The following is a 21,042-nucleotide window of genomic DNA, read 5'->3' as shown; positions in this document are numbered from 1 at the left end:
GTGATCACGGGCCGTTCAGGTAACCAGGGGCGTCTCAGGTGACCAGGGACCTTTCAATTGACCAGGGCCTTTCAATTGACCAGGGGTTTTTCAATTGACCAGGGGCCCACCAGGTGACCAGGGGACCCTCTGATAACCAGCGGACGGTTATACCATGGGCTCTACGGGTAACTAAGGGCCTTTATGTGACTGCAGGGGCCCTTCATATAACCAGGTACTCCCTGGGTAAACATGGGCCCTTCAGGTGACCAGGGTTTCTTCAGATCACTGGCCAGGGGTCACCCAGGGGATCAGGGGCCCTCAGGTAGCTAGGGGCCCCTTAGATAACTAGGGGCCCCTCAGGTAACCAGGGGCCCCTCAGATAACCAGGGGCCCTCATATACCAAGAGGCCCCACTGGTAACCAGGGGCCTCTCAGATAATCAGGGACTCTCAAGCAATCACGGGCCGCTTAGGTAATCAGGAGTCCCTCAGGTAAGCAGGGGCCCGTCAGGAAACCAGGGGCCCCTCAGGTAACCATGAGCCCCTCAGATAACCAGGGCCCCTCAGGTAACCAGGAGTCCTTCAGATAACCAGGGACCAATCAGGTAACCAGGGCCCTCTCAGATAACCAGGGGCCCCTACGATAACCAGGGGCCTCTCAGATAACCAGGGGCCCCTCAGATAACCAGGGGCCCCACAGATAACCATGGGCCCCTCAGATAAAAAGGGGCCACTCAGGTAACCAGGGGCCCCTCAGATAACCAGGGACCCCTCAGGTGACCAGGGGGACCCTCAGGTCCCCCTGGTCACCAGGGCGCCCCTCAGGGCCCCCATGGCCCCCCTTGGGTACGTCACTGCACTCAAGTAACCCAAAGGGCCCACTTGCATGTTTGATGCCAAAGGGGGAGGCCATGGCCTCTTGGCCTCCCCCCTGGATACGCCACTGGACATGAGTATGATCCAGAAGAAGAGTGTGCCGGTGACGGGCCGGTGGTAGAGGGCCGGCACCAGTTCCACGGTGACGGTGCCCACCAGGCAGGCGCTGAACGAGGTCAGGCCGGCGCGCAGCGCGTCCTGCGGCTGGTCAAACAGCTGCCCCGGCGCACCCACCCAACGGTTACAGAGCGCATCAAGTGTCAGGCACAGAACGTACGTAGTACGTACGGCCCTCCAGTAAAAGAGTGGTTGGTTAGCCTATGTGCTTTTGGTGTAATAACTTTAAATGACAGAGACACTCCTGTAAAATTACTCAATAGAAATGAGAAGAGGGTTCGTGCACACATTTCGGCAGAGGTTTTCAACAGCCATTAGACGTATTTATCAACGCAGGTCGATTATTGTGATGTTGGCAACCAACCACTTAATACCTGGATGGCCCTACCAGGCACAGAGCTTGCAAACCAGGGAAAAGAAGGCAGTGGTGTCGATAAACCTAAAGTGGCCATAACATAGCACAACACAGCAGGACAAACAAAGGACAAGGAGACAAATTACGTGACATTGATCCCCTTGGAGCAGAGCAGATAAGCGATGATTGAGACGCTGCAGCGGCCACAGGACGCACATTGTCTCACCTTGGAGCAGAGCAGAGCTGCAATGACGGATCACGCAGCGGTCGCCGGTCACAGGACGCACATTGACCACGTTTCCATGGGCATCACTGATCCGGATCAGTAAAAATGGATTAGCTAATCCAGTGTAGTAAGACAATATACGAAAATGAAAATAGGGGATTAACTGATTATATAAGCCTAATCCACTTGGAATTATATCAGGTAACGAAGAGTTCGAAAAATATAATACGATTTTAATTTGCTGATGCGGATCAGTGATGCCCATGGAAACGGGGTCATTGTCTCACCCTGGAGCAGAGCAGAGCTGCAATGACGGAGACGATGGCGGCCACGCCCGTGAAGACGTTGCTGCAGAATAGGCCTATCAGGATCAGTGCGCCGCTCACAGGGTTGTTGACGAATATCACCTGACGAAACGGGTTAACAGCGGTGTGGTGTCACCATCTCAGACCGGTAAACAACAGCCGCAGTGGCAGCAAACATACAGACCTCAGTAATCAACCATACAACAGGTCAGTGGCAGTGCATTTATTTGCAAATGGTGGCTATGATCAATAATCAATCAATTGCGATCAATGTAACACAACGCACAGTGACGAATAAAAAGGTGACACCCGCACCCCGTACCTAAAATCTCTCCCATGTTTGCCACCCTATTGGACGTGTTCGGAAGACCAACACTCTCTGGTGCGTTTTTACTGGCCGGTGGTCAGTGCGACGTCTGATATCACACCTCTGCCGAGTATCGGTCGTCCCATCGACCTGCGACCGCGTGGAGTCGTCGAGTACCCGTCCAGCCCCTCACCGCCGCACTCCGCCGGGGCGGGCCACCACGCGCAGAAGGACCTCAGGCCATACATACAACAGCGACTGTCAAGGACGACCGGAGCAGTGTCTACACGGCTGTCCAGAGTGGTCGAACAGGTGGAAATGTAAGCTAGGATGTGGTGCACTGGAGCATGGAATACGTGTCGCATGGAATCGTCTCTCGAGAGGAATTTCTTAGCGTCACAGATGCAGCGATCTCGGACAGTTTTCTCTCCACAGCCACCTCATACTCACGGCCTTTCTTGCAATGGGCAATTAACTATTGGGTATTGAGCTCTCATGTCGGTATTTTTTTCCAAATATTTTCAATTGAGCTACCATCCACATCATCGCACGAGATATCAGTGCGCCCCCCCCCCCCCTCCCCCATCCAGCACCTTTCTCAGCACGCCACTGCCAGTCGGCGACACTCTGACGCTTTGGTGTGACCTTCCCGATCACAAGTGGATGCATTTACGTCTCTTGCATCTCATTTGCATGGATTGGACGCGTATCGGTCAGGTGCACCGCCGCACTTCAGAGCCGTGAAAAAGGGACCTCAGAGGGCCAACCGACTGACGCCACTCTAGCTGGATGGTGCTGAAGGCGCCCAGCTGTTTAACCTTCGTCCCAGTGGGGGGGGGGGCATATGTTACCACCCTGTCGCGTTTTTTGCGTATAAATAAAAACGGCGGCGCGTAGCGCCGCGTCGCTTGGCATAGCTTTTTGTACATCAATTTTGGACAATGTGTGAAATTTTTGACCCCAGGTCAGGTCACCAGGTCAAGTTAACTGACCAGGCCTAAAAAAAGTTTGCAATCATGTCCAGCCTGCAGTGTTTGTCAGAAAGGTTTTAAACTTGGTGGATTGCATGATGTTATAGGCACCTACAATTTGTATATCTCGGATTTTTTATATCCGTGACCTAAGGTCAGGTCAGTGGCGTGACCTTACCATTATAAGTCAATGGAGAAAAATGAAAATGCCTCTAGATCCGTGTGTACGCATAGGAACAGTCCAGATATTTCAGAATCACAATGATTTGGACCACCCGTGACGACCAAGGTGTCTTTTTTGCTGATAGCCTCTAGAAAGGTCATCCGAGGTCATTTGAGGCTACAAACATATTTTTGCCAATAACTCTCGATTGGAAAGAGATGGGACGCTGGGGATGGCCTCATTGTGTTTGTCTTGTTGAGACGCATCGAATGATATGCAACATGACCTTTTCCGGTCAGGTCATGACCTTGACCTGAGGTCAAATTTTCAAGTTGACCTTTCAAGGTCAAATTATAGTTCATTCGACGCGTCTCGTCGAGAGGAACACGATTCTGGCCATAGAAATGTCGTAGCTTTTTCTAGTCAAAAGTTATTGTCGAAAAACACTTTGCGAAAAAGCAGCTATTTTTTGAGTTTTTGCCCTCTGTAGGCTAAACTGTTGACCTGAGGTCAATTTGGATGATAACCTTATCAAAAGAAGAGTTCAAAAGCTATCGATTGCTTTTCAATTCGCTTTTCTAGCTATCATAGTTCCTGAGATAAATGCATGTTTTCTGAAAAATATAATGACATTTGGCAAATTTTGACCTTTGATGACATCCAGTGACCCCAATATTGCTCCAAGATGAAAAATGACCGAAATACTTTCAAACGTACGCATTTAGAGCTATCGACTGCTTTTTACCGCGTCTTTCTAGCCCTCTTATTTTTGGGTTAGAGGTGGGTGGTAACATGGATGCGGGCATATCTCTTGTCCTTAGAATCCCTGGCCAGGATGATGCCATTTTTGGTGTGGTAGTTGATGACATGACCAAGGTCATTCCCGGTCTGACCTTGGTCGAGCGTGGAAGTGTCTCCTCGTGGCGATTGTGACGCGTAGATTCGATTCGATTTTTTGGGTGTAGTTGATAGTTTACCAGTTTTTGCTTTTCATTTTTGTCCTTTTTTGCTTTTTCTGGTAATTTCTTTGTGTCTTTTTTGATTTTGTGATTGATTTTGGGGTTCAGCGAGGGAGATGGAGGAGATTAAAGCTATTGTAGCTGAGGCCGTGAGTAGGGAGATGGAGGGTGTCAAAAAAGAGTTAGCTCAGCTCAAGGTAGAGAATGAAAACCTGAAAAAAGAAAATTCTGAGCTTCACAAGGCTGTCAAAAAATTAGAGGACACCATTGATGAGGTAGAGCAGTACTCCAGGAAATCGTGTTTGATTCTGAGTGGGGAGGGAGTCCCAGAGCCAAAGAAAGATGAATCCACTGACGAGACTAGGGCCATGGCGATCAAAGTTATCAAGGAAAAGTTAAAGGTGGACATGAAGGGAGAAGTGGTGGCTTGTCACCGCCTGAGAAACAAGAAGAGGGTGGTAGTGAAATTCCAGGACATGGATGATAGGAACAAAGTGTACCAGGCTAAATTCAACCAAACAGAGGCTGCAGGGGTCATCATTCATGAGAACTTGACTGACAGGCGTGCCAAACAGGTGAAAATTCTTTCAGACATGAAGCGAAACAATGATCATGTCATCAACTACCACACCAAAAATGGCATCATCCTGGCCAGGGATTCTAAGGACAAGAGATATGCCCGCATCCAGCCTTCCTTCACCAGGGAAGAAATCATCCAGGCAATGCGTGATGCCGATGCCCTCTCCTATACTGGTGCCCGTGGAAACTCTTCCCAGGGCAGATTCCTGATTTCCCAAACCTTTGAACGGATCCCAGCAGGCAATGTCCTCAACAAAACAGAGAGCCTGGAAAGTCTGGTGGTAGAAAGAAACAAGAAGGCTGCTGGTCCCATGACTCGTCAGGCTGCCCTAAAGAAGTAAGTGTGGAAAAAAATAGAATTATATGTCACCTGACGTCATATGATTTACTGAAATAATTTCAATATTGCTTATAGCTCAACATAATAAATTTCTTTGAACATAGGGTTGCTGTGGCTCGGCGCTGCCTCTCTGGGCTTCTCCTCCCAATTAGCTTTCACATCCTCACTTGTCTGGTTTGTTGACCTCTTAGTCAATCCTTGTCATCCCTCAAATCTTTGAAGTAAATTTAAACACATTCATACCTTACAAAATGGTTACAAACAAATGTACCTACCTACTACGGGATGTGAGTGTAAAGTTAAAAGTAACACATTACAAATAAGTGATGAAATGTATGGTGCATTGACTGCTGCTGTGTATGTGCAGTACAGTTGGTCAATTGTGTTGTTCACGTACAATGCAATTGAATGGGGAGATGCATATGTACAATTCAAGGTACATATGCATCTCTTACTGTTGCACATAATGCACTTGCACAATTACACACCTTACCAGCATAATGCAGCACTGCTGTGACAATGCTGCATAGGTTGCAGCAACACCAATAATATCTCAAATTTTGTTGAAGATTTCCCCCCTCCCCGGGTGGCTGGCAGATTGCTTGGCTCATGGCTGAATCATGGATGAGGTAGTGTGGCCTGGACTGAGTGTGAGTGGTTAGCCTTCAGGCTTTGTGTGAGTGTGCGCCTTGCCTGGAAACAGGCTGTTTTATATGTGTGTATGCCCTCCCCATGCCTGGAGACAGGCAGTTTTATCTGTATATATGTGATCCCTGTTTGGAGACAGGATGTTTTAATGAGTGAATGAGCATGGCAACATGCCTCAATCCAGCAAACGGATTGGTTTTACAGTATGTGTGGGCGCTATGTGTGATTGTAAAATGAGTCAGTTCAGTCCTTTGCTACTTGGCCTCTGCTGTTATATCAGCTGAGCTGATGCTTCTGACAAGCATATAGCCTGGTTTTGGGGGCAAATCTTCACAGAATACATCTATAATACAAAAGTAAATAATAATAATAATAAAAACAAGATGCTCCCATACAGCCAGCATCCAGAAAAACTGCATTACTGAACATGAACATAACACTATTCTAGTTACATACTCAGCTGATAAATTAAGCAAACATGTACTTATCAAACCTCGTGTTCCTCTCCTCATATGCTACCTAGTCATTTTCATCCTTCTTTGGGAGGATTCAGCCTTGTTGGTGGGGCCGGGCCACAGCACCCCAGCGACATCTATTAAAGATACTTATCCTTCACTTCAACTAAATGATTCTAGATGGCGCCCTGATTATTATCATTGTGTTAGAGAATATACAGTGATAGGTGTTTGCCTCTAATTAAAATATAAAAAATGATACAATAGTAGGGTTTCTTTGCCTGCTGCCATACTTTCGAAGGCTTTTTTTTCTCTCTCTCTCCCTCTCTCTCTCTCTCTCTCTCTCTCTCTCTCTCTCTCTCTCTGAACCTGATTCCATGTGATTTGAAACCCTTTACTCTATCTTCATTGCTCTTAGTGTTATGATAGACATTCCACTAAACAAAACTTTAGATCCTTTTTCTCTTGATGAAAGCAATGACGAAACCAATGGCATATTTTCATATCGAAAGTATGAAGAAATAAGAACAAACTGTTCATTTGATATGCCTAGCAGTGTTTACAAAACTATAAACTGCAACTCAGACAAGCAGCTGAACATATTACATGTAAATGCACGATCTTTGGTCAATAAATTAGATGATCTCTGCAGCCTTCTTAATGACACCGCGATTACTTGGCATGTTATATCTATATCTGAAACATGGTTAACCAAAAATATTGAAAAGTGCTACAATTTGCCAGGCTACCAGGCTGCATTCTGTAGCAGATCAGCTGGTGCGGGTGGAGGCTCAGCAATCTACAGTCTGAGTTATCTGTCCCCAGAATGCCTAGACAGTCCTACATTCACTACGGCTGAGGTTATTTGCACAAAGATTAAAATTCAAAATACATGTCTCATCATATGTCAAATATATCGATCACCTAGTACTGACAAACATCAGTTCAATGAAGAACTTGAAAAACTACTCATTTGGCTTAACAATCTTAACAAGATCACTTTGATTACTGGTGACTTTAACTTTGATCTTTTCTCAATTGGATCCAATCCAGCTGTTCAAGCTTTTCTACATAACCAACTGTCTCATGGCTTTTTCCCTACCATTTCAAAAACAACACGCTCCTGCCACCCATCTCACACTCTTATCGACAACATCTTCTGCAATGATTTGACAAGGGTGGCACACTCGGGCATTATCCTAAGTGATCTATCCGATCACTTTCCTATCTATGCATCTCTAAATGTTCACATAAACACTGCTAAGGAGCAAATAAAATCGACAAATGAGCAACAGATATTTGATTATAGGAAGATTGATGAATTCAAATCCTATATATCAAATGAACTTAGAAATATTTATCAAGAAACTTGTACTAATACCATGGCAAACAAAATAATTGAAACATACAACAATGGCATAACAACCTTCTCTTACACAAAAAGATTCACCAGGAAAGACCATCCGAGGATGCCATGGATCTCTCCAGCTATTCTCACCTCTATTACCCAAAAAAACAAGTTGTTTAAAAATAAGCTAAAAAATCCTTCACATAATAATACAACTCAGTACAATCAATATCGGAACATTCTCACGCGCGTCATTAGGTCTGCCAAAAGATTGTATTACATTAATGAGTTCAATAAAAACTCTGGCAACTCCAAAGAAACATGGAAAACTATACAATCTTTGATAAACACTGGCAACAAAACTGATGATATTCCTTGTGAAGTTTCAGATGGCAATGACAAAACAGTAACTGATGATCAAAATATTGCAGAAACCTTCAACAAATTCTTTTCCGAGATAGGTGAAACGTTAAGGAAAAGGATACCACCCTCACCATTTGACCCACTGAGCGAAGTACCATTCGTGCATGAAGAAATGGATTTGACTCTCACAAATGAACAAGAACTTATCGATATAGTTAATAAACTGAAAAACGTCGGTGCTGGTATCGACAACATTAACTCTAAATTGTTTAAAGCTTCATACAAGGCCATACTAAATCCTTTACTTTACTTCTTGAACACCTGTTTAAGCAAAGCTGAATTTCCATCACCCCTAAAAGTGGCAATCATCAAACCAATATTTAAGGAGGGCGATAAAAAGCAAGTGGGTAATTATAGACCAATTAGCATTTTACCCTTTTTTTCAAAAATTCTTGAAAAACTAATATACCGAAGGCTCATTGAGCATCTTAACCGAAGCAACATAATTCACTGTAATCAATTTGGTTTTCAAAAAGGAAAGTCAACTTATATGCCGATTCTTCTTCTACAAGATATAATTACTAAAGCCTTTGAAGAGGGCAACTTTGCGCTCGGCTTATTTCTAGATGTAAGAAAAGCTTTTGATACGGTGCACATTGATTTGCTACTACAAAAACTACAAAGGTATGGTATAAGACACAAATCACAACAAATATTATCTTCATACTTGCAAGAAAGGAAGCAATGTGTGAAAATAAGAAAAGCATACTCATCTGTCAAAAATGTTACTATGGGAGTTCCGCAGGGATCGATCTTGGGTCCTCTGTTATTTATATTATATATAAATGATTTACCAAACATCAGTCCTGACGTAACTTGCCTCTCCTATGCAGATGACACTGCAATCATATTTAAAGATAAATGCATACATAGCCTACAAAGAACTGTAAATGAAGTTACTGAAAAAGTCAGTAACTGGTTTCATGCAAACTTTATTTCTCTAAACGGCACAAAAACTTTCACACAGCATTATGCAACTCAGTCTTCAGGGTTAACAGTAAATGTAGTACTTGATTCAACTGAAATTAAAGAGAAAGAGTTTATCAAATATTTAGGAGTCTTCATCGATAAGTCATTGAAGTTCACAAAACATATAGACTATACATCAAATATCGTTAGCAGGAACATCGGAATAATAGCAAGACTACGCTTCTATATTGATAAGAGAACGACCCTCCTTTTGTATAATGCCCTAATTCTTCCATATCTTAACTATTGCTGTATCGTATGGGGAAATAATTACCATGCTCAGTTAGAAAAACTCATCATATTACAAAAGAGAGCTGTCAGACTAATTGAACGAGTTTACCCACCGCAGAGCTCTGTGCCTATTTTCAAAAAATATAACTTATTAAGGATAACTGATATAGCGAGATCTCATATGCTTCTTGTTATGCACAAATTCATTAAAGAACAACTTCCAGAAACAATTAAGAACCTGTTTGATTTGAGTCCCGAAAACCATGCCGGCACGAGGCGTACCACTCACTTCAACCAGCCCTTCTCTAATCGCAACTACAGACTATTTACTATCAGATTTCTAGGTCCTAGATTGTGGAATAGCATTGTTGCACCTCTTTTCACAACTATTAATCATATTCCATCTTCAAAACAAATAATAAAGAAGGTGATACGCAGACACTTTGTTGATTCATACAACACTTAAGATAAATATGAACAATTAATGAACAATCAAAACAATAATAAGAATAATCAACCTCATAGCGACAAACATTATACCTACCTATATATTGTGTATAGCTATACTGTTCGTATATCGTTAGGGGTTTGTGTAAATATGTGCTATTTCCACGTTGTACTGTGCGTTGGAAATAGCACATATTACCCACTTTGGTTTGTGGGATGCATATGTGTCGTATGTGTATGTATGTGTGTATGTTTTGCATACATAATGCATATGCATATATGTACGCATGTGGTTGTTATACATGTACACAACATAACGATTCGTGTATACCTATTTTAAATACCAACTACAATACATCCTTGTGTGCCACCCTTCTCAATCAGTCTATTTCAATTTGCATATTTATCTTATGGTATCTACATGCATTACCTACATTGACATTTATACAACTTATTGTACCAATTCTCAGAATACTCTAGTCCGTGCTGTTTCCTGAGGTTCTGTCCGGCAACAAGCCTAGCTTAGCCGGACGGAGCCAAGGGTTTCGGCAATAAAAATGACCTTGCAAGAACATGACCAGGCATGCTTTTCCCCACCTGAGTATGAATGCGTATTGCGTTAATTACTAACACTGGTATAAATGATAGTTGCTGGTGTTGGTATAGTGGGCAGTCATTTTGCTTCACTCGGCAATGACTACTTTCCTCCTTTTTGGCGTACTTACTAACATTTTTTAGTAGTATTGCATGCGTTATATTTTATTTATATTTTCCACTTCTTAGCAGGGAGTGCCGCGACTTGATCAATTTATTATGTTACCTGGTGTTAAAGTAAGGTCTCTGTGCGTCGCCGGGACTGTGGGAGGGGGCACTCCTGGTTACCTGATCATGGGTAACGGACTATCTTAGAAAAAAAAAAAAAAAAACATATGCCCCCCCCCCCCCCACTAGGGCGAAGTTGGCTGAGACCGCCACTGGGGCGCGGGATGGAAAAGAGGAGGACACAAGGTAAGGGAGAATGGGTATCAACTGCTAACGCCAGTCTGCATGATCAGCTTCTGATTTTGGCTGGAGCGGAAGGCTCGACATAGGGGGTGACGTTAAAAAAAAAAATTCAGCGAATCTACACCTAAGCACATCCACAGTGCTTTTATGGATGCAAATTAACCCGCGACGGGCCGGTGCTCCGCGACTTCCGCGCCGGGCCGGGGGTCTGAACACCCCCCTCCCCCGTCTAACTCGGCTCCTGGGCCACGTAGCACTAGCGACACGCAGTAAGAGGCATTCGAAAAAGCGTAAAAAATAATGACGGAAACACTTCGGTCATTTTTTGGGTCAGGTCAAAGTTCAGGTCGCCAGAGGTCATCAAAGGTCAAATGTAGTCCATTTCACCAGTTTTGGAAACTGCCAACGGCTAACTCGGGAACCAATAGAGCTACAGCGCCGCAGAAAAGCGCATTCGATAGCCATTTTACAGACCTTTCTGACCAACGCTCTCAGATTTGACCTCAGGTCAACGGTTCAGCCTCCAGAGGGCAAAAACTGTAAAAATAACAGTTTTAACGAAAATGGTTTTTCGTCAATAACTTTTGACTCAAGAGAGCCACGACATTACTTTTGGCAGCATCGTGTTCCTCTCGTCGAGACGCTTCGAATGTACTATTTGTTGACCTTAAAAGGTCATTTTGAAAATTAGACCTCTGGTCAAGGTCACGACCTGACCGGAAAGGGTCATGTTGCATATCAGTCGATCCGCATCGTCGAGCTGAATACATCTGACGTGTTTTCATCGCTCTAGCATAGCAGGTCTTAATCAAAAGTTATAGCCAAAAAAACTGCTGGTGACCGTTCATGACCTGAGATGACCTCAGGGGCACACAGAGGGGTCACAGGCGCATTTTCCGATTCAGCGTGTCATGTTTACCTATGAACCGATGTTTGAGTGGGTTTTGAACATCATTCGTCCAAAAGAGGCGCATTTCAATTTTCTCCCATTGACTTATAATGGAGAGACCGCAAATTGACCTGACCTTAGGTCACCGATATCAAAATTCCGAGATTAACATTTTATAGATACTGTTACTCTTATGAATCGCTGAAAGTTTCAAGGCAATCGTTCACTCGGTGTAGCTATGACGAACATTCTAATTTTTTTTTCTGAGGTGAGGTCACTTGACATGACCTGGTGACCTGACCTTGAGCGACCTGGGTCTGAAATTTTCACAACATGTGCGGAAAAGATGCACGAACAGGTGTGCCAAAAACGGCGGCGCGGAGCGCCTCCGTTACCCATCGAGGCCCTATAAACCCATATAAGCCACTATAAACGGCGGCGCGGACTGGCTCCCGAGTGGTCGGCAGGGAAAGGGTGGATGGTCGCTGGTTAGCAGATTTTACTCTAATTCATACCCCTCTCCGGTACAAACCTATATCCGATCTGTTCTATGTATACTAAGCTGAGTGTAATTCAGAAGAACTCACAAGAGTAGCGCTCTGGCTTAGGACAGCACTGCCAGACCGGCATGGGTTTATCGGCATCGGTAACATTACAAAGGATGCATACTGCATAGGTATAACAGATACGAGATAACAGATACGAGTATGCCTATATCTCATACCTGACTCACTGCATAACCTGATACCACACTCGCACTAAGCCGAGGAGTTCACCTGCTGCTGATACCGTGCAAGGTGAACTGATAATGTCGAAGAATTATGGTCTGTGGAGTGGTGCTTCCCTAATCTGTTTGAGGAATACAGGGCCTTGTGTTTGCGTTCATGCATTTGATGAGAAGTGCGATTCGAAATTGGTGAGCTGTTTCAAATGTCCCTGAGGCTGGGGAGGCTTTGTGTTCACTGGCAAGCGCCCACATATAAAAATCACAAGGCCTATTTAAGAAATCAATTACCGTCTTCATGACTGCACGATTGCGCTCAAGTCCTCCTCCATTCCCCCCCCCCCCCAAAAAAAAACCGGAAAATCCACAAAGTCATCAGTGCCTCATAAACAATTATTCGCATAATATGTGGTTATTATGAAAAGACCGCTAGAATGTCATTACCCATTATATCGAATGATTCGAGTCAATGTGATGCCCTGCAACTTCATCCACACAGTTTTCATGGTGTGACGTGCTTTAGCGAGGAACATAGCGAGATTGAACTTTTCCTCGAAGAAGTAAAAACAATGCCAAAAGTTGATTTTTTTAAGTCGATTTTTTTGCCTTTCATGCCTCGAATGTCCATGCGGTGAGCTTTCGGCTACAAGCCTTCGTCAAACCAACAAAATGACACGATACTCTTAGAAATACATTTTCTTTGAATATTGTTAGCCGAATACCGATTATCATACAGTGCGGGGAAGTGTGTGACGTTGACATCTCAGACATTAAAACAATATCCATACCATTTATTTCATAAATACACACTGCACAAATGTACATTCAACGCAATAGTCTTGCCATTGCAGACAACGATCTACATTGGTGCGCTGAACATTGGCCTGACGTTGTTGTGCAAACAGTGGCCTTATGCGCCGGACACTGCGGCCTTACGTTGTTGCGCGAACAGGAGCCTTACGTTGGTGCGCCGGACAGCGGCTTTACGTTGTTGCGCCGGACAGTAGCCTTATGTTGTGGCGTCGTACAGCGGCCTTACGGTATTGCGCGAAGCAGCCTTCCGTTACGCCGGACAGCAGCCTTACGTTAGTGAGTCGGACAGCGTCCTTACGTTGGTGCGGAGGAAGACGGCCTTCGCGTCTTACGTTGTTGCGCTTTACAGCGGCCTCACCTGTGCGATGCCTCTGAGCGTGGACACCAGACCGTCCGCCAGGATCCAGAGCGGGTGACAACTCTGACTGCGGGACTCCAGAGCCTGGTCCAGACGGCGCATGTCGCCGAACAGGAGGGACACCGACGCCGCGTCCACCTGACGGAAAATCAGACAGAACCACACATCCCACAAATGACACCTCGGCGGCAATCAGCTGCCGGGATAGCCACGAGCATAAATCGTGCACTTATCCGTTTCTAACCCTGCGCGTACTTTTGTCACCTTTTTGTACTTTTTTGTCATACTAGCCGGTTAGGTATCCATCCGCTGCAAGCATTTGATAAGACCATTGTAAAAAAAGCAACAACTCTTAGCTCGCTCATGGGCGCAATACCTTAACCCGCGCCCCGCTGGGCTATTCAGCCATACGCGCCCTGCTGGGGGGGGGGGGGCAGATTCTGCCCCCCTATCTAACTTCCGAACCGATAGTCGTAGAAAGACGGGGAAAACGGCAATCGAAAGCTCTCAACAAGGCGGATCTTAAGAGCCCAATTTTTTTTGCTTAAGTAGGTCAGGGGTCAGGTCAAGATCAGGTCAAGGGTACAAAATGCAAGTTTCTACAGCATCGGCCTTGCACCGTAGTTGCCGAAGAATGGACTGAGGCAGATTGCCCAAAACGTGTTCTTAGACTACCAAGACAATATTCGTTGCATACAATGTCATTCAAAGGTCAAGGTCAAGGTCAAGGTCAGGTCAGGTCAGGTCAGGTCACCAAAAACAAAATATAGAAAAGGGCATGTGCGACACATGTTTTATGGGTCATTTTACTCATAGAATTCAATAGGCACACTCAATAAGTGATCTGGACCACCTCTGGACGAATTTCAGGTCGAGGTCAGGTCAAGGTCAGGTCAAGTGAGGTCAAATTTTGAAGTTGGTTGTTAACCCTATTAGTGGCAGGCTCCTGGCTACCCCTATTAGTGGCAGGGGGGGCTGTTTACGACCCCCCCTTGATATCTCGAGATCTAACGGGCCGATTTTCAAAATTCAAACGGCATTCGATTTCGCTCAACGTGATCTACATTTCTAAAAAATAAAAAATTAAAAAATGTCAATAGGGGGGTAGAGGGGGGTAAAAACGGGCAAATTGCAGATACATTTTAGACTGTTTATCACGGCCAGGTTTCTGAACCAATCTTAACGCAACTTTTGCTGATCGATAGAGAATGAACCAGGAATTCACATGGATCCTAAAAATATGCATTTTCAAAAATCATAGGCGGATACAGATCATTGAGATTGGGGGTACACAAAAAGTATAGTAAATAAGGTTTTTGTTGGTACTGTTTCTAAAAAGGGTGGTAATGGTCTTGTTATGTTACAATTTTCTTATGAGAGAACGACTACAATTGTATTGGTCATGCATAGGCGGTGTCAGGGCACCTATGTTGGGAGGTAAAACATAACCCCCCTTTTTGGACGCCTGGATCCGCCTATTATAGCAAAAACGTGTCAAAAGAGGATGCACAATAACTGTATATGTTATCACATGAAACCTTTCATTCACTGTTCGTAAAACTGGTGCAGCATCGTGATCTTCGCCCAAATGACTCGCTTCAAGAATAGGACCCCCCAATTCCCAGTGCTCTGGAGCCGCCCCTGGTAAAGTTATGAACTTGAAATTTTCAGGGAATGTGCCCAATTTAGTTTTAGGAAAAGTCAGAAAATTTCAGCATCGTAGCTTTAGCGGTTTCGGAGATATTCTCGAAAAACCTGAGGGGTGGATGAAAACAACCCCCCTGCCACTAATAGGGTTAAGGCCTAAAAAGGTGTCTATCTGATGCAGTTTTTCACGGCAAATCGAATGGTGCTATTTTTGTTCCCGTACGAGGTCTAGAACTTCCAAAGAAATCATTTTTCAAAATTTTTGTGTGTCGTGACGTCATAAAATTTTGAATAACTCCCACATTTTTGAACCGATTCTTCTAAAAATTGGTATGTAGGTGCACATAGACCAGTTCTCTGACAGATATTTCGGTTTTTTGATACACTCAAAATTTTGGATTTTATAATTATTTTCCCAAAAAAGTCAGTTAAAAAAAAAATGTGCCAAAATCCAAAATTTTTAAAAAACCGAGATAGCCATTTGATAGACAAAGTAGAATCGCGTATAATCTTTTTTGTTTCGTCTTGATTCCTTTACAAATGAAGATGTTAGCGGCGTTTGAAATTTTGCCGTTTTTGAGGCGAAAATGGCGAACATGACGTCACTAAAACGTCGATTTCTCAAAAATTTTCCGACGGATTTCGCTCAAATTTTCAGGGAATGTGTCAAATTAATGTATAATAAGGTACTGAAAGTTTGACGTTGCTGGCTTAACGCGTTTAGAAGTTATTGGCGAAAAACGGGAGGGGGGCAGATTCTGCCCCCCCCCCCCAGCGGGGCGCGGGTTAACTATAGCTGTCTGTAGGTATTTGTCGAAGTCAAATATATGCATGGTGTACAGTTGCATGTCCATGTGCGTGCGTGCTGTATGGTGCACGGCTCATACAGTGAGATTGCTCCGCGGCTCTTACATGCAGTATGCACCCTCGAACAAATCAACTTGCATGAATTACCTATTTATTAATGCCTATATTATCTATAACCTAAGCAAACAGCACTGAAGACGATGAAATAATGAATGAATCAACTTCTTTGTAGCTTTTAACCATATACTTTTTATTGGTTTTCAAGTTGTCCTTGTGTATGCAATGTGCATTTGCATTGTGAATCCGGACGCACGCATGCGAACGTCTGTGATCGTTCAACAGCGAATGGCTCGCTAAATCGCTCGGCTCCGTCGGTGGAGTGCAATCCAGTCATCCTATGACAAAGGCACCATGTGCATTGACGTGTTCAATTTTAGGTGATGACTAGCCAAGAAGCCAGTGTGTGTCCCCAATCGAAGCTGTATATTTCAGGACGAATCGCCCTTAGTGCATGGTAGGCAGTGATGTTGTTAACCCTCGCAGGCGCATAATACGGTCAAGACTCAAGCCAGTTCACAGGGAATGGGAAAGAATGGGAAATGAAGTGGCAAAGGCACGATTTTCAGCGGGCAGGTTGCGGGCAGAAATCAGCTTTTGCCGTAGGTAATGCCGATGATTTTGAAGAATGTATGAACGAGTGAGTTAGTAAGTGAGTTAGTTAGTATGTGACGAACATCACCCGTTTTCGTAACACTTGCCCTCCATTGCTTAACCAGATTGGGTTGATTGAATCCTACTTAAGTTATGAGTATTATTTATTATTTATTGAGGGGCGTTGCGTTAGCGTCGTTTCTTTCAGCTTCTCGTTTTTGTACGTTTGCTTGACCTCTATTTTTTCTTCTAGACCTCCTTTTCTCTGCGCAACGAGTGATGCTCCGTCACATTGTCATTATGATTTATCTTACCAAAAGCATTTTACATCATGCGAAGCTCAATATTAGGTATCAGATTCTTTCTCCCAGATGCCGCTGGTCACCGTATCAGCGCGAGGCTCACTCTCACCTTCATTGTCGAGGGTTCGGCGCTCGTAACGACGCTCGTGACCTCGCCGCACTACGCTCCTGCCCTCGGGCTGATTTAGAAACCGTCAGCGCGCCGCCGCCTCCTGTCTGACACCGTCTGACACCGACACCGACTGACACACCGACACCTCCGCAGCGCCGTGTCACACTGGATGGCTCGGCACCGACACCTGCTGCCCGACACTACCACTGTGTGATCCGGGTCGGTGTGAGGGGCGCCCCGGACTGACCCTGGCACCTGGACCGGGCCCCGACTGTCCAGCGGCGAGGGGCGCAGCTGCGCAGTGCGGCAGCACTGTCCTCACATCTCGGCTGGGTCTCGGCGGGCGGCGACTGGCGAGCTGGCGCGCCTGCCCAGCCGGGGTGGTGACAGCGGACAGGACCACCCCGCTCCCCTGTCCCCTCCCGGCAAGGCCCTATACCCCCTTACCGGCGCCTCTTTGGGGGTACAGCGACTTATCGACAGAGGTGCTGCTGAGAAATAGTTCTAGCCATATAGGCCTCTGTATACAGAGGTCCATGTTCTAGCTATAAAATATCGGTTATGGAAAATGAGCGCAGCACTGGCGTCCCGTTAGTTCTCGGAGTGGGTGACAGGTCAGCTTTTGTATGCATATTGCATATGCACATATGCCTATGCACAATCGTTAAATAATGATGTCTCTTGACTCTTTAAGAATTGGGTATCTCCGCCAGTGACGAGATGCCCGTAACATAAAATAATATCGTTAACCCGCGCCCCGTTGAGGTCTCGCAAGTTTCACGTCCTGCTGGGGGGGGGGGGGGGGCAAAAGGGCCCCCCGTCGTATCTCCGGAACCAATAGCCGGATCGGACAAATTCAAAAGGCATTCGAAAGAGCTCATCGAGATGCACAAGATAGGATATCGATGACCTTGATATTTGGCCTGTGACGTCACCAGGAGGTCAAACAAGGTCAAATCAGTCTAATTTACAATGACAAGAAGTCGGTCATAAAAATGAAATCCAACAAAATGAGTGGATATGATGCATATGATAGATCTGGCATGTGGATTGTCACCTGAGTGGATGATGACCTGTGACGTCACAACAGAGGTCAGCCTCGACCAATCAGAAAACACTTTCGTGAATCGTAAGGAAAGGCATGTTAAATTGTGAATATTCAAGTCTTTATGAAGACATGTCATATATATGCAACCACAGGAACCTCCTTGATCATTTTGTTTACCTATGACGTCACAGGAAGGTCAAATGAGGTCAAATTGTGCCGGTTTACAACGAAAAATAATTTTTACGTAAAAGTGACTTTACTCACGTAAAAGATCACATTCAGTCAGGAAGAGGTTAATGAGTATCATAAATATTACCTACTCCCTACTGATTTCAAGCACAAATACCAAAAACACCTATTGTGACGTCATAAGAACAGTCGCTACTTTTTCAGTCATTCAAATAGCTATATCTCTGGCAGTTTTAGATATATTTTGTTAATTTTTGGAATGTGTAGGCCCTCTGACTGTGACATATATTCCGATTTCTGAAAATTTCCTGAAACTTCGAAAATGTCTAAAGAAATATAAATATTGAGTTTGAATATCCCTAGATCTAGGGATTTTGATATTTTGGAAATTTCGAGATAGCCATGATGTTTGCTATGCTTTTTGATACACACGGTCCATTTTTTGAGTCACTTAACCCGCGCCCCGTAGGGGGGCCGAAACGGCCCCCCCCTGTCCTTTTCCGTCGATATCTCCTAAACGGCTGTAGATATCGCCACCAAACTTTCAGGACCCTTCCGGGCATTAATTTTACACATTGTGACCAAAAATGTTTCCACCGGCTATGATAGGTTGGACACAAATGACGTCAGAATGACGTCATGTTCTGTCATTTTCGACCGAAAAAAGGCCTTCGCGAGAAGACCTGTCAGGCCTACAGCTTTGAAGATACAGAAAAATGATCAAATATATAAGGTGTAGAATTGACAGGGCTACAAAACTGCTATCTCGGATTTTTGATTTTTTTTAGTTTTGACCCCCAAAATTTAAAAAAGCATTTTTTGGATATATTAGCCTAATTCATAAAAGTTTTTTGAGTTTCGAAAAAACGGAATATATGTGATAGTACCTACCGTCTTCTATCTACATACCAAATTTCAGTTCGATACCTCGTTTTTTGGCCAAGTTATAGCGAAAAAAAAAACTGTTCAAAAAAGATGACGTCAAATTTTCAAACTCAATTTTTGGCAATTCTAGACCTCGTAGAGCAAAACAAAGACCACCATTAGACTCCCCGTGACGAGCTGCATCGAATCGATACCTATTTTATGCAAAAATATCAACTTTGAAATTTGACCTAATTTGACCTGACCTTGACCTGACCTTCACCAAAACGTGACCTAGGCTGGCCCCAAAGGCTGCCTAACCCACATAATCGCATTTGTCATGTAAAATGGACCATAAAACATGTATCCACGACACTTCATATTGTGACCCCCGGTGACCTGACCTCGCTGTGACCTGACCTGGTATCAGTGACCTCAGATAGCAAAGTATGTGTTTGACGAACAATGTACCATCGATGGTTTTCAATAAATTACCAATTTACTCGATTTCACAACACATTTCTTGAAATGCCTGTGAACGGTGAAAATCCGACCTTTGACCTGACCTGTGACGTCATCGGTTTGACCTGGGTCAATGAAATTTGGTCACAAGGTAGTTTCCGGGTGGGGCTATCGAATGCCGTTTGAATTTTGAAAATCGGTCGGTAAATTTCCTAGATCTTAGGGGGGCCGAAACGCCCCCCCCCCCCCTCCCTCCGGGTGGTAGGGTCCGCCGATAGCCCTACGGGGTGCGGGTTAAATAAAACTCTGATTTTCTGCGATTTTTTTCCGTGAACAACTTTTTCGACGAAAAATCGCCGAACATGACCTCAGGTTGACCTCTATAGCTCGTGAACTAAGATGACCTGGGACCTAATTTTTCAGGAATTGTGTGAAATTGATGTCCGGAGATATACTGAAAGTTTCAAGTCGAAATTCGCCGCCGTTTTTGAGTTATCTGCAAATAACCACTGGGAGGGGGCCTTTTGCCCCCCCCCCCCCACCCCCACCGGGTCGCGGCCCGCGGGTTAAAGGCCTGTTGGTCCGGTCACAGATGCTTCCTGGTTCACTGCTGCGGGCCGGGCGCTATACATTAACCCTAACCCGCATTGGCCTTTTCACAGCATCTAACGGATTACGGGGGACCCCCTTCAGCCGTTTCGACCCTGATCGAGCTAGAGCTTCCCGGAAAAAGGAACGTATTGTCCGTGATGAGGGAAGCCGATACTACCTGATTATAAGGTCCTGGACCAATGCGTGACCTTCCGGGTCAGGTCAATGACCCAAAAGTCGGGAAAATCGGCACCTGTTAGAATTTGTAAAGTGAGACTGTTTCTTTTTGGTCCTAATTACTAATTTCATGAAGTTTTGATCAACGATGGTGTATTCATGCATTTGTGCTAGGTCGGGTCAGGTCAGGTCAGGTCAACCAGTAGGCGTTCTGCCAGCCATCCATAGTAGGTGTCAAGCACCACTGATGGCTTCGTAATATGTTACATAGGCATCAAAACTACTAATCAAATATTCAAATGAATGGTACCTATCAGGGGCCCGGGAACGATTTTCAAGTTGGGGGGGGGGGGCGAGCCTAAAATGCCTGACATGATGCATATGAAACAGTGGCGTAGCTAGGGGTTTAAGGGGACATGTACCCCCCTCCCCCCATCGGGTTCAAAGGGACCCTCGGATCCCATGGGCCATGCGGCGCCATTTGACCGCTTTGACCGCTGAGGGTTAACGATGGCCATATTTCGACTCAGAAGGGCCCCATGGGTTTGTTAGAGCACCTCACGGGCCCTAAATAGCCACACTAAGATCTCCATAGGCCCCACGCCGGCTTCTGAGGGTCTCTTGCGGCTTTTAAAGGCCCCTCGGTGGTCTCCAAAGGCCCGGGACTGGCCTCTGAGAGTTCTTACCGGCCTATGAGGGGCCA

At 44.9% G+C, this 21,042-nt stretch overlaps 1 protein-coding gene across 2 annotated transcripts in view; it reads right to left on the bottom strand.

Annotated features, from left to right (window-relative positions):
- Positions 1-17,323, bottom strand: part of LOC122393136 (urea transporter 2-like) — a 28,635-nt gene extending 11,312 nt beyond the window's left edge. For both annotated transcript variants that reach the window (XM_043388809.1, XM_043388810.1), the window contains exons 1-4: positions 17,006-17,323; positions 13,490-13,627; positions 1,843-1,962; positions 931-1,073 (exon numbers count right to left, since the gene is read on the bottom strand). In XM_043388809.1, coding sequence (XP_043244744.1) covers positions 931-1,073; positions 1,843-1,962; positions 13,490-13,627; positions 17,006-17,011 — 407 coding nt within the window. In that variant the 5' untranslated portion in view covers positions 17,012-17,323. The remainder of the gene's footprint in view (positions 1-930; positions 1,074-1,842; positions 1,963-13,489; positions 13,628-17,005) is intronic.
- Positions 17,324-21,042: the final 3,719 nt, after the last annotated feature.

Source organism: Amphibalanus amphitrite, unplaced genomic scaffold (assembly GCF_019059575.1).
Source record: "Amphibalanus amphitrite isolate SeventyFive unplaced genomic scaffold, NRLGWU_Aamphi_draft 000517F_arrow, whole genome shotgun sequence".
Taxonomy (NCBI): domain Eukaryota; kingdom Metazoa; phylum Arthropoda; class Thecostraca; order Balanomorpha; family Balanidae; genus Amphibalanus; species Amphibalanus amphitrite.
Note: the sequence above shows the minus strand (reverse complement) of the source record. Positions and strands in the feature narration are given on the sequence as shown.